The sequence below is a fragment of the Melopsittacus undulatus genome, chromosome 5 (assembly GCF_012275295.1).
Source record: "Melopsittacus undulatus isolate bMelUnd1 chromosome 5, bMelUnd1.mat.Z, whole genome shotgun sequence".
Taxonomy (NCBI): domain Eukaryota; kingdom Metazoa; phylum Chordata; class Aves; order Psittaciformes; family Psittaculidae; genus Melopsittacus; species Melopsittacus undulatus.
In genome coordinates this window covers 85,153,900-85,166,531 of record NC_047531.1, presented here as the reverse complement: position 1 = coordinate 85,166,531, position 12,632 = coordinate 85,153,900, and the positions used below count along the sequence as shown (strand labels likewise).

At 33.9% G+C, this 12,632-nt stretch overlaps 1 protein-coding gene across 1 annotated transcript in view; it reads right to left on the bottom strand.

Moving 5' to 3' along the window:
- Positions 1 to 12,632, bottom strand: part of PLCZ1 (phospholipase C zeta 1) — a 45,205-nt gene that overhangs the window by 28,621 nt on the left and 3,952 nt on the right. Inside the window, exons 3-6 of the mRNA XM_005148148.2 lie at positions 11,391 to 11,625; positions 4,377 to 4,578; positions 2,744 to 2,888; positions 1,394 to 1,546 (exon numbers count right to left, since the gene is read on the bottom strand). Coding sequence (XP_005148205.2) covers positions 1,394 to 1,546; positions 2,744 to 2,888; positions 4,377 to 4,578; positions 11,391 to 11,625 — 735 coding nt within the window. The remainder of the gene's footprint in view (positions 1 to 1,393; positions 1,547 to 2,743; positions 2,889 to 4,376; positions 4,579 to 11,390; positions 11,626 to 12,632) is intronic.

The window sequence follows — 12,632 nt, the reverse complement described above, 5'->3', positions numbered from 1 at the left end:
AAATAACTATTCTATATGCATGTATGCATTTGTGTTACATTAAAAATAACCTTTTGTCCTTCAAACACAAATATGTGCAAAGACTGGAACAATAGGAATCTACTTCTTTGAGTTTACAATAAAATTTTCAACACCCATCTAATTGCCTTTTCTGACTTCATATCCCAGGTGTCTCAAGCCACCAGCTGAGAAACACTTCCTTAGGGAGAAACACACTGAGAAAGAATGCAAGTAACCAGACTTGATGAAATAGTTTCATCAAAATTGTTATTAACAAAAAAAATGTAGATTCAGGTTTCCATGTCAATAATATTTTTAAATTTCAAGATTTATTTTTAACCTAATGAACAACAACTAAATACACAGAAAACCAGATATACTAACATGTTCAAAGTGAAGATTTTGTAATTTTGGATCAAAGCATAATGTTGTTTAAAAATTGATACTTTGTTTCCTCTTTTAAAACTAGCACACTGGAAGTCTCATATCAGAGAAAAGGAAGAGGAGAAATGAGAGGAGACATTGCTCAGTTTAACCTCAAAAGGCTGACTTTACAGCTCATCAGGAACTTTGAAACCATTCATTCTAATACAACATATCAATAACTTGAAAACTTGAAATTCTGAAAATAAATTACTCAGGTGTTTGCATAGCTGTCAGATTCAGAGTTCAAGTTCAGTAGTGCTTACTTCTACAGTCCTTAGCAAGTCATTCCCTGTGTATAAATCCACTCTCTTTAAAGGCAGATGCCATTTTCTGTGTTTAGGCTACCATGTCTCCAATATAGAACTACTGTAGATGAACCACACTATAACTTAATTCTTAATAAATAAGTAATAATTTACTTAAAGTAAAACCAGAGTAATTTCAGTGTTGCTACTCAGTTTTTAATATGCAGTTAATGCAGTGTTAGTAAGTATGATTCAAGAAAGCAAGGCATATTACTACAGATACCACACGAAATAAACTTCAACACACAACTTAATTTTTCTTCTGTATAAAATAAAACTAAACTTTTAATGCATCCAAAACACCAGAAGTTGGTTTGATCGTAACTAGAAGATCTAAAGCTTTGCAAAAATATTAGTATGTTAGCTTTAAAAAAAATAGATGCTTCAGCATTGTAATAAAACCTGCTTTCCTTTAAACAAAAACTTCCATACATCAGTACACATGATTAAGTTTTTACCTTTCCTTTTCAGTTTATCAAGTGATTTTGTGTGAGTGGTCCAATTATTTCTTGTTACCACTTGAAGTCTATTTCAGACACCAGATGAGCAGTTTTATAAAGTCAGTTTCAGAAGATTTAAAAAAGAATGAAACAAAACAAAACCCTACAGAAATACAGTGGTTTTCCCCATGTCTTACAGAGGGAAAAATGTAACGTCATTACCTCAGGAGATGGAAGCTGAGTCACCCTTGTTTCACCAAGTGTTGAAGTCAGGAGTTTTTCACCTAGAATACTTTCTAAATAGTCTGCCATTACTTCCTGTTGCTGAGGGCTGCAGTGGTTCTCCAAAGAGAGCACAACTGGGTAGTCAGACACCTGGAAATATATTTTAAAGGCTTTTGTTATAAACAAATCAAAGAGGACTGCTTGATTTCCCCACAATAACTTACAAAAGTCCTCTCCGTAATCTGTATTTTCCTTTATTTGCAAAACTGTCAGAATATAGATCACTTGTTTCAGGTTAGTAACAATAATAAAGCTCACAATATTTACAGAATAAAGAAGGTACAATTGAAGAAGGGAAAAAGTGCATCTTCAGGAAATTAAGAGATGGCTAAAACAAGGTTAAACACAGAGTTGAAAGAACCCAAAAACCAAACAACTAGTGAAATCAAATGAAGATCAGTTAATGACACAATACTTTGTTAGATAAACCAGGTAATATCTGTGATGATCTTTGGAAAACACATATTGAAGTTTATTTGTCCGATAATCTATAGAATATAATTTATCAGAGGCATTTAATATCAAGATTAATGTTGGATGTAAAGGAAGTAGGGAGAAAATAAGTGTTCAATCAGCTAAAAATCAGGCTGATTCAGTTGCACAGGTCAGAGTATAACCTGAAAGGAAAAAACATTAACTCTTATGGGGTCATTGGCTCAGCTGATATAAAGAGCTTTTAAAGAATGATGCATTGGCTATCATGTGTCTGAAAGAGCAGCTCTTCAAATAGATTTGCAAGGAAAGGATGATAAGATAAAACTCCCGGACATATTAAAGCATAAAAACTTATTTAGGTTCATTTCAAAGGAGACTTCAAACATTCTGAATTCTAAAAGCATCAGTGTTGGACATTTTGGTGTTTTTCAAAATGAAAGTAATCTTCATATCTTCAGACCTAATATCTGCTCCTTCTTCTGTACCTAAATGTTATGTCTGAAATTTTGTTTAGTAAGACATCCCAACAGGGTATTATTACATTAAGTAGATTATTTTCTTAGAAACAATGACCAAGTGTTATTAAAAATAATTTCAATAAGGGGAAATGAAAAGAAATACAGAAAACAATATTATTCCAAATTTTATGTATCTATAAGAAGATCTTGTAAGCTTTGACATAATTGTGTATATTTAAATTTACATCTGACATATTTACTATAGGCTACTTCTAGAAACACTGTCTCTGTCCCATATTTTTTCACCCTGGAAAATCTCTGAAAACAACCATGTCATGGGGCTTTGCTAAAGCCATCATCACTTTTCATCCAACATTTACTTATATATACATACCTCAAATGCATACTTTTCTATTACTTGAATTACAGAATGAAATGGAATTTTGCTTGTCAAAGTGTGACCATGATACACAACAGGTTCATTGTTTGGGCCATCCCAACAGTCAATTTCCAAGCAACGACATCCTTTTAAGAGAGCACTTCAAAAGAACAGGAGAAACAATTTTACAGTCAAAAGAAAGATACCATGCTTTCCCATACAAGTCACTGTATTTCTGATTACAAGCACATTAAGGAATAAGATGGATTATCTGAATAACTTTGCAAGCAACAAAAAGAGAGGACCAGAGATTCAAATAAAATCAATCTGGAATAATGGCAAATTGTTGCTTAAATTAGAAGTAGAAATGTTTTAATTGGACAACTAATTGCTATTTGTCTGAACTGTGAGCATCATTACATAAAACTAACATCAGCATGCTAACTTACAGAATCAGGTTGTGCTTGGCCTTTACATAATCAAGTTGTTCTCCCCACCTTATTTCTAAGAGTGAGTGCTAAAAGTTTCTTGAATGACTTAAATTTACTCTGGTTTAATTTTAATACTTTAAGGGCATCCCTTAAAGTTCTTAGGTTTTTAACATTTAGCTTGTTACTAATTTAAACATTCTTGTAGACTATAGCACCTAATTACCAAACTGTCTTTTACACTCTGCCTTTGATATGCTACAACTATCTCAAAGATGTTCTAGCTTATTTTTAGCATTTTATATTTTCCTTACACAATCAATAGATAAGAGGGGAGGGATATACCTTTTTTGCATTTACTTTCAGCAATATACTATCAATGTCATATCATTCCAAATACCCTTAGGAGCAAATTCTCTAGTGTTTCTCATGGTTGCAAGCTACAATAGAATGTGCAGAGAACAACCAAAACAAAACAGTTTGGGTAGATGGTGGCTCTGACTGCTTTCACTTTACTGAAGTAAGACAAAGTAATATGAATGATGGACGCCTGTCTTCCAAGTTCATCATACTCTGTCCCACTCTGAATTGCCTTTAATACATAACCCATTTTCTCCTTTTCTAATCATTTCTTCTAAATGTGTCTTGATAATAAGGCATAGTGGTTTCCTTCTCCTCTTGGAGTCATACACTAAACTTTCAAAGATTAAGTTTCTCTCTCCTGGCTACTTTACTGACCACAGTTTCATTTATTTATTTATTTTTTAACTGAACATGTTGCAACATATACTGATCACAGATATCCTTGACATACTCCACTGTACTGTGCCTTTATATCCTGTATGCATTTATAACAGTTATATATTTTTGCATGGCATGTTGAGGTTAAAAACTGACTTGATCATATTTTGTGCAGCATACTATAGATTTCATTTGGTATAAGGCTGATATTTTCAGATGCAAGTAAAAAAAAAAGAAAACCAGACTGTTTCCAGACTATGAGCAGATGGTTTGGCAATTATATTGAAAAGTGTACACACAAAATAAAATACCACTCTCTTGTATCTGGGATAAAATACCATTCTACTTGTATCTGTGATGGTTTTGTTCCTTATTGCTAAGCAGGATTATGTATGATTTAATATTCACAAAAAAAAAGAATACTTAAAATACTTTAAAACAGTTAACAGTAAAATAAACATATTTTAAAATCTAAATACCTGGTGTATCCCCATAAATGACTGGGTCCTATGAGTTGGTCAGATATCAAGTAAGTGTTGTGAGAAGATGAAATAAAGTAGTCACATAATGGGTAGCTCATATCTTGGTAGATGGTCCTGTGAAGGCTTTTAAATACCGAACACTCTTCTGAAGCCATGTACCTCACAAATCCTTCGAATGACAGCTGCCTTCTTTTCCTCACTGAACAAAAAAGAAAGCAAACATTTCTGGAGTGAATTTAAACTGATGGTTATAGCTGTGTACTTTCCATAACTTTTAATGGCCAATTCTGAACATTGCTGAAGGGTATACAGCATAACACTTTCCTGCAATTTCAGAACTCATAACAAACAATGTAAATAACAAACATCAGATATGTGCAATCCTGTAATTGAATTGCTGTGGTTAAAAATTATGACAGGAAATAAATATGCTCTGACATTTTTATTCCTCTTTGGGCACCAGTAGGAAGAGCTTGCAGTAGTCCTAATTAAATATAAAGGAAAACATTTTGGTCTGAGTTTTGGAAAGTAACATGCCAGTCAATGCATGAAGAGAATCTTCTGCTCCCTGTAGAAAGAATAGGAATTATTCTCCAGAATGTTAGTTGGAGGCTGTCAAAGCAGTCTTGCAGAAATCATAATTCCTAGCACAAAAATGTCATCTTCAGTAGTGGAAAGTTCCAAATAAATACTGCTAAAATAACATCTAAATTAGAAGTATTTGAAATAAAAATAACATCTGAACAATATAAGACACTGTCCACAAAGATGAACTGCAAATCAAACTTATTAGAATCATAGTATCAGAAAATAGTTAGGGTTGGAAAGGACCCTGAGATCATCCAGTTCCAACCCCCCTGCCATGGGCAAGGACACCTCACACTAAACCATATCACCCTGGCCTTGAACCCTGCCAGGGGGTGGAGCATTCACAACTCACCTGGGCAACTCATTCCAGTGCCTCACCACCCTTACTCTAAAGAACTTCTTCCTTATATCCAATCTAAACTTCCCCTATTTAAGTTTGAACCCATTACCCCTTGTCCTATCACTACAGTCCCTAATGAAGAGTCCCTCCCCAGCATCCCTGCAGGCCCCCTTCAGATACTGGAAGGCTGCTATGAGGTCTCCACGCAGCCTTCTCTTCTCCAGGCTGAACAGCCCCAACTTTCTCAGCCTGCCTTCATACAGGAGGTGCTCCAGTCCCTGATCATCCTCGTGGCCTCCTCTGGACTTGTTCTAACAGTTCCATGTCCTTTTTATGTTGAAGACACCAGAACTGCACACAATGCTCCAAGTGAGGTCTTATGAGAGCAGAGTAGAAGGGGCAGGACCACCTCCTTCGACCTGCATCTATAAAAAATACATGCTAATTGCTGCCATACCAGCGATAGTCCTCATTTGTTTCATTTTTAATTAATTTAATGACAAACAGATCTATTATACTGCCAACTGCTGCTTCAATGTCATGCTTTAAATGTAGTAATTTTGCAAATCTTATAATTTCAGAAGTCAGCTTTGCTTCAGATATAACCTAGTTTGAATTAGTCAGGGATTTTGCCCAGTTCTGTCTCTAAAATAACATTATTATTGTCACCACAGTAGGCCAGTGATAATTAAGCAGTAAGTAATCCAAGATTACTTCCTGTTAATGAGAATTTAGAGATCAATGTACACAAACTTCTGACAAACAACCCCCAAGCAACCCAAAGCCAAAACCCAAAAAACTTCCTTGACCTGTTAATTCTCAATAGAAATGCAAGAATCGCAAATTACAGGTTAGAATTGCAATTCTCAGTCTTCAGGATGTGTACAGACTGAAAGTTTTCTATCTGAATTCATGAAAATCACTCTGATAGCAACACAAATAAAATAAGTGTTTCAAAATTATGTCAGCTTTTGAACTAGGAAACTTTGCAACATTTTAAAAGGCTAAAAGGAATAGAAAATAAGGATGAAGGCCCTCCAAGCATCATACATATGCTGTTTTCCTTAACCATACAAATATCTCCCTACCAGGAGTCTGTAGAAGCAATTCTTAAAAACATAGATTAATGAAGAATCCACAGATATCTACATAATCCCATTTCAACCCCTAAGTAAACCCATTGTTAAAGTGTTTTCTACAATATTTACCCTGAAACTTCTTTGCTGTATAAAATATTTATTCTGGTTTGTACTGTTTCGTTTTGTTTCCACAGTCTTGTGCATATATGAAGACTGCTATTACACTTCCCCTCATTCCATTGCTTTCCAGAAGAAACAAATCTAATTCAGTGCATCTTTCTATTCAGCTATGTTTTATTACATTTCTGATCATTTTAGTTGTTATTTTACAACTCTTTCAATCTGGTGAACTTCCTTCTCAATGCTTGATGCCCTAAATGGAACATAGTGCTTCTCCTTATTGAACTCTACCCTTCCTTTCTCTATCATCCAGATCACTTTGATTTCTAATCTTGTTCCCTATTATACTTGAAGTTTTGGTGTCAAACCTAAATAAAATTAATTTCTATTCCATCATCCAGCTTATCAATGACATAATTGAAGTCTGGATCCCAAAAGAATGCTCAGTGAAAGTGTAGATTGATGTGGCCTTTCATTTTTCACTCTAACTCACGGATTAATAACTTCTCAGGGTAATTATTTAATGACTTCCTTATGTACTATGTAGTTAGTTTGCCTGTTTCCTCAAATTGCTTTTTAGAATTCAAGACAGTGTTAAAAAGGATGTTTTTTCTTCTATCCACCAGCACTCTTACTCTCTCATAAAAGAAAACTGGATACTATTTCTTTATGGTAAGAACCTGACAAACTGTTACTCATCCTTACAATATTAGAGGTGATTACATGTCCATTGTTTTCCCAGTTTTTCCTGGTAATGGACTGGTGTCTGGTTTTTTAGATGGTCCCTTTCTAAAATAGATATTAGATTTGATCTTTCCCAATCTTTCAATTCATTATTCATTCTCCACAGGTTTTCAAAGGTAACCTGTATTAGCCAAGCTTGTTACAATCAATTTACTAAGAACTCACATTTATCAACCTGTCTTCACTGATCTGATTAAGTCTTTTAAGCATGTCCTACCCATTTTTTTCCCCACTTTTGGCTGAGATCTTGCTCTGGTCACATTAATAATATTAACCACCCAATGTACTTAGGTAGTGCATCAAGAATTTCATTGGTCTTTCTTTTAATTTATTTGCAAAATGACTTATTGCTACCCTGATGATTCTTGATAGTTGCACATTTAGTATATTGACCTTTTTGATTTATTCACATGCACACGTTATATTGTTTTAAACTTGTAGCAATAAGATTAATATTCTACTTTCTGGGTCTTTAAAATATTTTGAATTTTTTATATTTATTTATATATTAATATATATAATTTTCTCAAACCAGAATACATTAATTCTGTATGTTTTATCTCTAATGAATTAAGTGAATTGTAAATTTGATTTGTTTGAAGAGAAGGCTTTTCATCAATAGTATCTCAGTTTGATTTCTGATTAATTTCTGTTTCATGTTCTGTATATTTCTCTGTGTAATTAGAAGTTGGATCACTAACTCCATTTACTTTTTTTATTCATTTTTTATATTAGTGAAAAATACTAAAATATGTGTATTTTGCTACAGCTTATTACATACTCTTATATTACATTGGCTTATATACTTTATTCCCAGGTATATGTAGTTGCTGTCCTCGAACTGCATGCAACCAAAGTGTGATAAAGGTGAAGCGGCAGAAAGAAATCAATAAATGCATTGACCACAGCAACCTGTAACACCTGATTCTTCACTGAAGAAACCAAGCACAACCTGCAGTTTCAGATGATGGGAGATGTGTGGCCTGAAATGGAGACTAGGAAATGCGGAGAGGAAACTAATCTGAAGTTGAGCCTGGAAACAGGAGAAAAGTGTTTTCCCTGGTATTAAATGTGTGTATGCTTTATATCCTAATAGCTGAATTAGTAGAATTCAGAAAGTAGAACTTTCCAATAAATATGTTTGAGTGGGTGTATTAGTTCACTTGAAGGAGCATAAATAATACAACTATTATTTCATTCAGTAAGATTATTTCTAATTGCAAAATAAACAATTTTATCACAGATGAAGAAACAAACAAGAATTTGGCTCAGCATCTGAAATTTAAACCAGACATTGAACTGAAAACCATAGAAACTTCAGTTGATGTTTACAAATGTGTTTTCTGAGTAAAGAATCTTCATAGTTTAACTACTTTATAGCTATTAACTTTCCCATACAAATAGATAAAACATTCACTTATTGTATAATTAATTAGTAAACATATTAGTTCTCAGAAAGAGTAGAATGTATTCAGTAAAATGTGTTCTATTTTGAAAGGCAACCTCAGAGAGCAACGGCACAAGGAATCAAAGGTCTTGTTGCTATTAGTGAGTGTCTCTTAATGAAACTGAATGTCTTCTGTTTCTTGTTGAAAGAGTAATCCAGTTTCTCCTTTCAACCACAGTGTGAATGCTCACAGAGATCTTCCAGGGTTACTATCCCAAAAGGAAGATTTTTTCCTTCTTGGGTTTTATTTTTCCTAATCAGTAATCATTTCCACCCATTATCAAAGGCAGAGAACCAAAAGAAAGTGACAAAGCTAAACATCTGAGCTTCATGTTCTACTGGCCAAAGTAACAGCTTGCAATAAAATTCAGTTAGCTCTGATTTCCTTTACTTAGCTTAGCTGAAAATTTTGCCTCAAGTTATGTTCAGTGAAACTCAGCCGAAATGTTTCACCATAACTTGAGGCAGCCTTTTGTAGATGAGGAATATGCATATTACTCCACTCATCTCGGAGTTCTTAGGATTCAGAGCAGGTGATCAGGCACCTACAAGGATCTTGCACAGTGGTGCTTCTGCAAGTCAGTCATGGGGACATAAAAGTCTTTGGGTGATGGGGGAAGAGGGTTATCACTAAATGACTCAAGTGAGAGAAGACAGTAAAATGAGTAGACAAGTAAAATGGTGGATAAGAACCCTGAGAAAACTGAAGTAAAAAATGGTGTGTAATGACCAAGAGTGAGCTGAAGAATAGAATATACAGGACAAGGGGAAAAGTTACATAAAGGCCAGAGAGCAGAGAAAGCAGACCACCACAGAAACAAAGAAATAGAAACACAGAAAGAAAAAAATAACTATATAAAAAGAAAAGGCTTTTAAAGCAATAAATGTACAAAATGCATGTGGTGAAACAGAGGAACAGGTTGCCCAGAGAGGTGATAGATGAGCAACCTCATCTGGTTGATTATTGCAGGGGGGTTGGACTCAGTGACCCTTTAATGGTCCCTTCAACCTAAACCATTCTATGATTCTATGATTTCATCATTCAATTCAGGAAACTACAAGTTTGCCAGTTGGTTCCTGGTGTAAGAACTCTTGGAAGCCATTTCTGGGTACATGAAGGAGACTATGGATCTCTGTCCTCAGATGTTTTCAAGTTTTGACTGAAAAAATGTCCTGAGAAACCTATTTTAAAGTCATTGTTAACCTTGCTTTGAGCAAAAAAAACTAGAGTAGCTGCCTCCAGAGGTGCCTTTCCATCTAAACACTTCCATGACTCTGTGACAGTAGAAGTCTGTGTCTAGAGACCTACTCTTAGAAACTGATCAGAGTGGAAAATGGAAATGGAATTTCAGCATATTTTCGGCTATTTTCAACTATTAATAATAGCATTATTAATTAATTATAGTTTTAATCCCAATACCACAGATAATAACATCAATATATATATAATGAGGCAGATTAATAGTCAGACCCCATGCCCACTGAAGATGCTGAGAATCCACCACATCTGCAGGACTGCTTCAGTGCATCCCTGATGTCATTATCAGTCATACCTAGCTGAGGGGAAGCCACAATGTAACTGTCTAAGTTATCAGTCTTGTAAGTAGATACATCCTTAGAAGTTGTTTTCTTCTGTAAAATCTCTGATATTGGATTATTTCTACATTTAACTTTTCCACCATATAACACTCAATTATACCAAGTGCAAAAAGCATGATTCATGGAGAATATTCTATTAAATCGTAGGTTTCAATAGTACAAAACATAAGTACTATAAGAAACTCTAGTAGCATGAATTCTTTTCATTTGTAAGATAAACTTTTGGCAAATGTCTCCACTGTATCAACAATGCTGTACAATTTATATGACCCTGAAATAAGATTAGAATGATATTGGTTGCAAAATATGCTTTGAAATGGGTTTAACTACACTTATTTTCACTTTATTATGATTGTGAATCACAATAGTCAGTAGAGTTACACTAAATTATATTACATTAAATTCTGATATTTTCTAGTCTTCAAAACCAATGTCATTAGTCTTAAGATTTTAATACTGTAAACTTAACAAATTAATTCATTATTACTGATTTAATTATGGTTGATTTCCTCAAAGACAGAGATCCTGTGCTGAACAGACCAGCTGCTAACAAAATACAATCTATTATTTTTTAATCCAGTATTCATATTCCTCTAAATTATTAAGCAAAATTACTTTTGAACAATTTAGCTAAACAAAAAGAAATCAACTTGTTTTCCTAATAATTGTCATTCTCACGTTTCAATGGGCATTAAAAAGTTTTAGTGCAGTTTGAAGATTTAGTGTTTTCTTTGAAGCAATCTACATGTAGATTTTGTACCAGAGTGCTGCAAACAGAAGTAAGAAAGATGGATCTGTTATGTAATATGCTATCATTAGGCAATAGGTCATGTAAATTTATTGTGCTTTATTAATGGGTTTTTGTATTATTACATTCACACTGTTCAAAGATCTGAATTTGAAGTAAACCAGCATTTCTACATATGCTTACAAAAGATACTGTATAACATACAAAATTATAATATAATTGCTTACATTAATTTTCTATATTTTTTAGTTTGCATTGTCAGGTAAGTATTCAAAAACATAAACACAGTCACTGACAGTAACACAATAAATAAGAACTAGAAATCAAGTACTTAAACTATGCATACCTTCATCAATGGGTTCATACTTCAAAATGATTTCTAAGGCAGTTATTTCACACTCTTCAGTTTCATATTGTTCTTTCTTAAGGAATTCAACAACCTGGCCATGAGCTAGAACTTTGCTGTTTGGAGAACAAGCACGGAAAATTTCAAGAAATTCAGGTCTGTGCACAATGGTTCGATAAATTGCCCTGAAGTCTTCTATGTTAATCGTATGGTCCTTCCGTTTGTCAGTTGTTTTCTGGAAGGGGAAAAAAGAAGAGAAATAAAACCCAAAGAAATAAAAGAAAAAAGATACCACAACTAACACAAACACCAAAACAATCAAGACAAAGATATGCAATGATGCAAAGATACATACAAATCACTATTGTAAGGGATCATAAGAGCGAGAATAATAGAAAAGAACCTCAGAGAGCTGTGACTGCTATGCATTATCAAATAATATTCTTCTATATGCAGCTCTTAGATTTGACTTTGTGTGTTAAAAATATTTTATACAAATTAAAATATACCACGTGACATAAGTAGCTCCGAAGTAATCACAATTTCTATCTAACATATATGCAATATTAAAACACATTATAAAAAACCTCTAAAGTGCTATGCAGAATAAACCTGCAGTATGGAAATTAGTGAGTGGAAAATATATTTTATATATATAACATATATATGTTACAGCAATTTAAATCATATTGTAAATACTGTCAGTCAAATTTACATACAACATATGGAAAACAGTAACCTAAAAAATAAGGATGATCAAATTATTATGAGATCAAATCCTTTCAATACATCAATTTATTAGTTTTGTGTGGCAAAGTTTTGATAGCAGGGGGGCTACAAGGGTTGTTTCTGTGAGAAACTGCTAGAAGCCTCCTTACATGAAACAGAGGCAATGCCAGCTGGCCCCAAGAGCAGTTAAAGTTCAAAGTTAAGCCTTGGAAGAAGGGAGAGGTGGCAGGAGTTGGTTTTAAGATTTGGTTTAATTTCTCTTTATTCTACTCTTATTTGATTAGTAATAAATAAAACTAATTTCTACAAACAAAGTTTGTTTTGCCCATGATGGTAATTGGTGAATAATCTCTCCCTGTCCTTATCTCAACCCATAAACCTTTCATTGTACTTTCTCTGTCCTGTCCAGTTGAAGAGGGGAGTAATAGAGCAGCTTTGCCTGGCACTTGGCATCTAACCTGGGCCAACCCACCACAATGAAATAGGAAACACTATTAAAGTTTGAAGACAAGA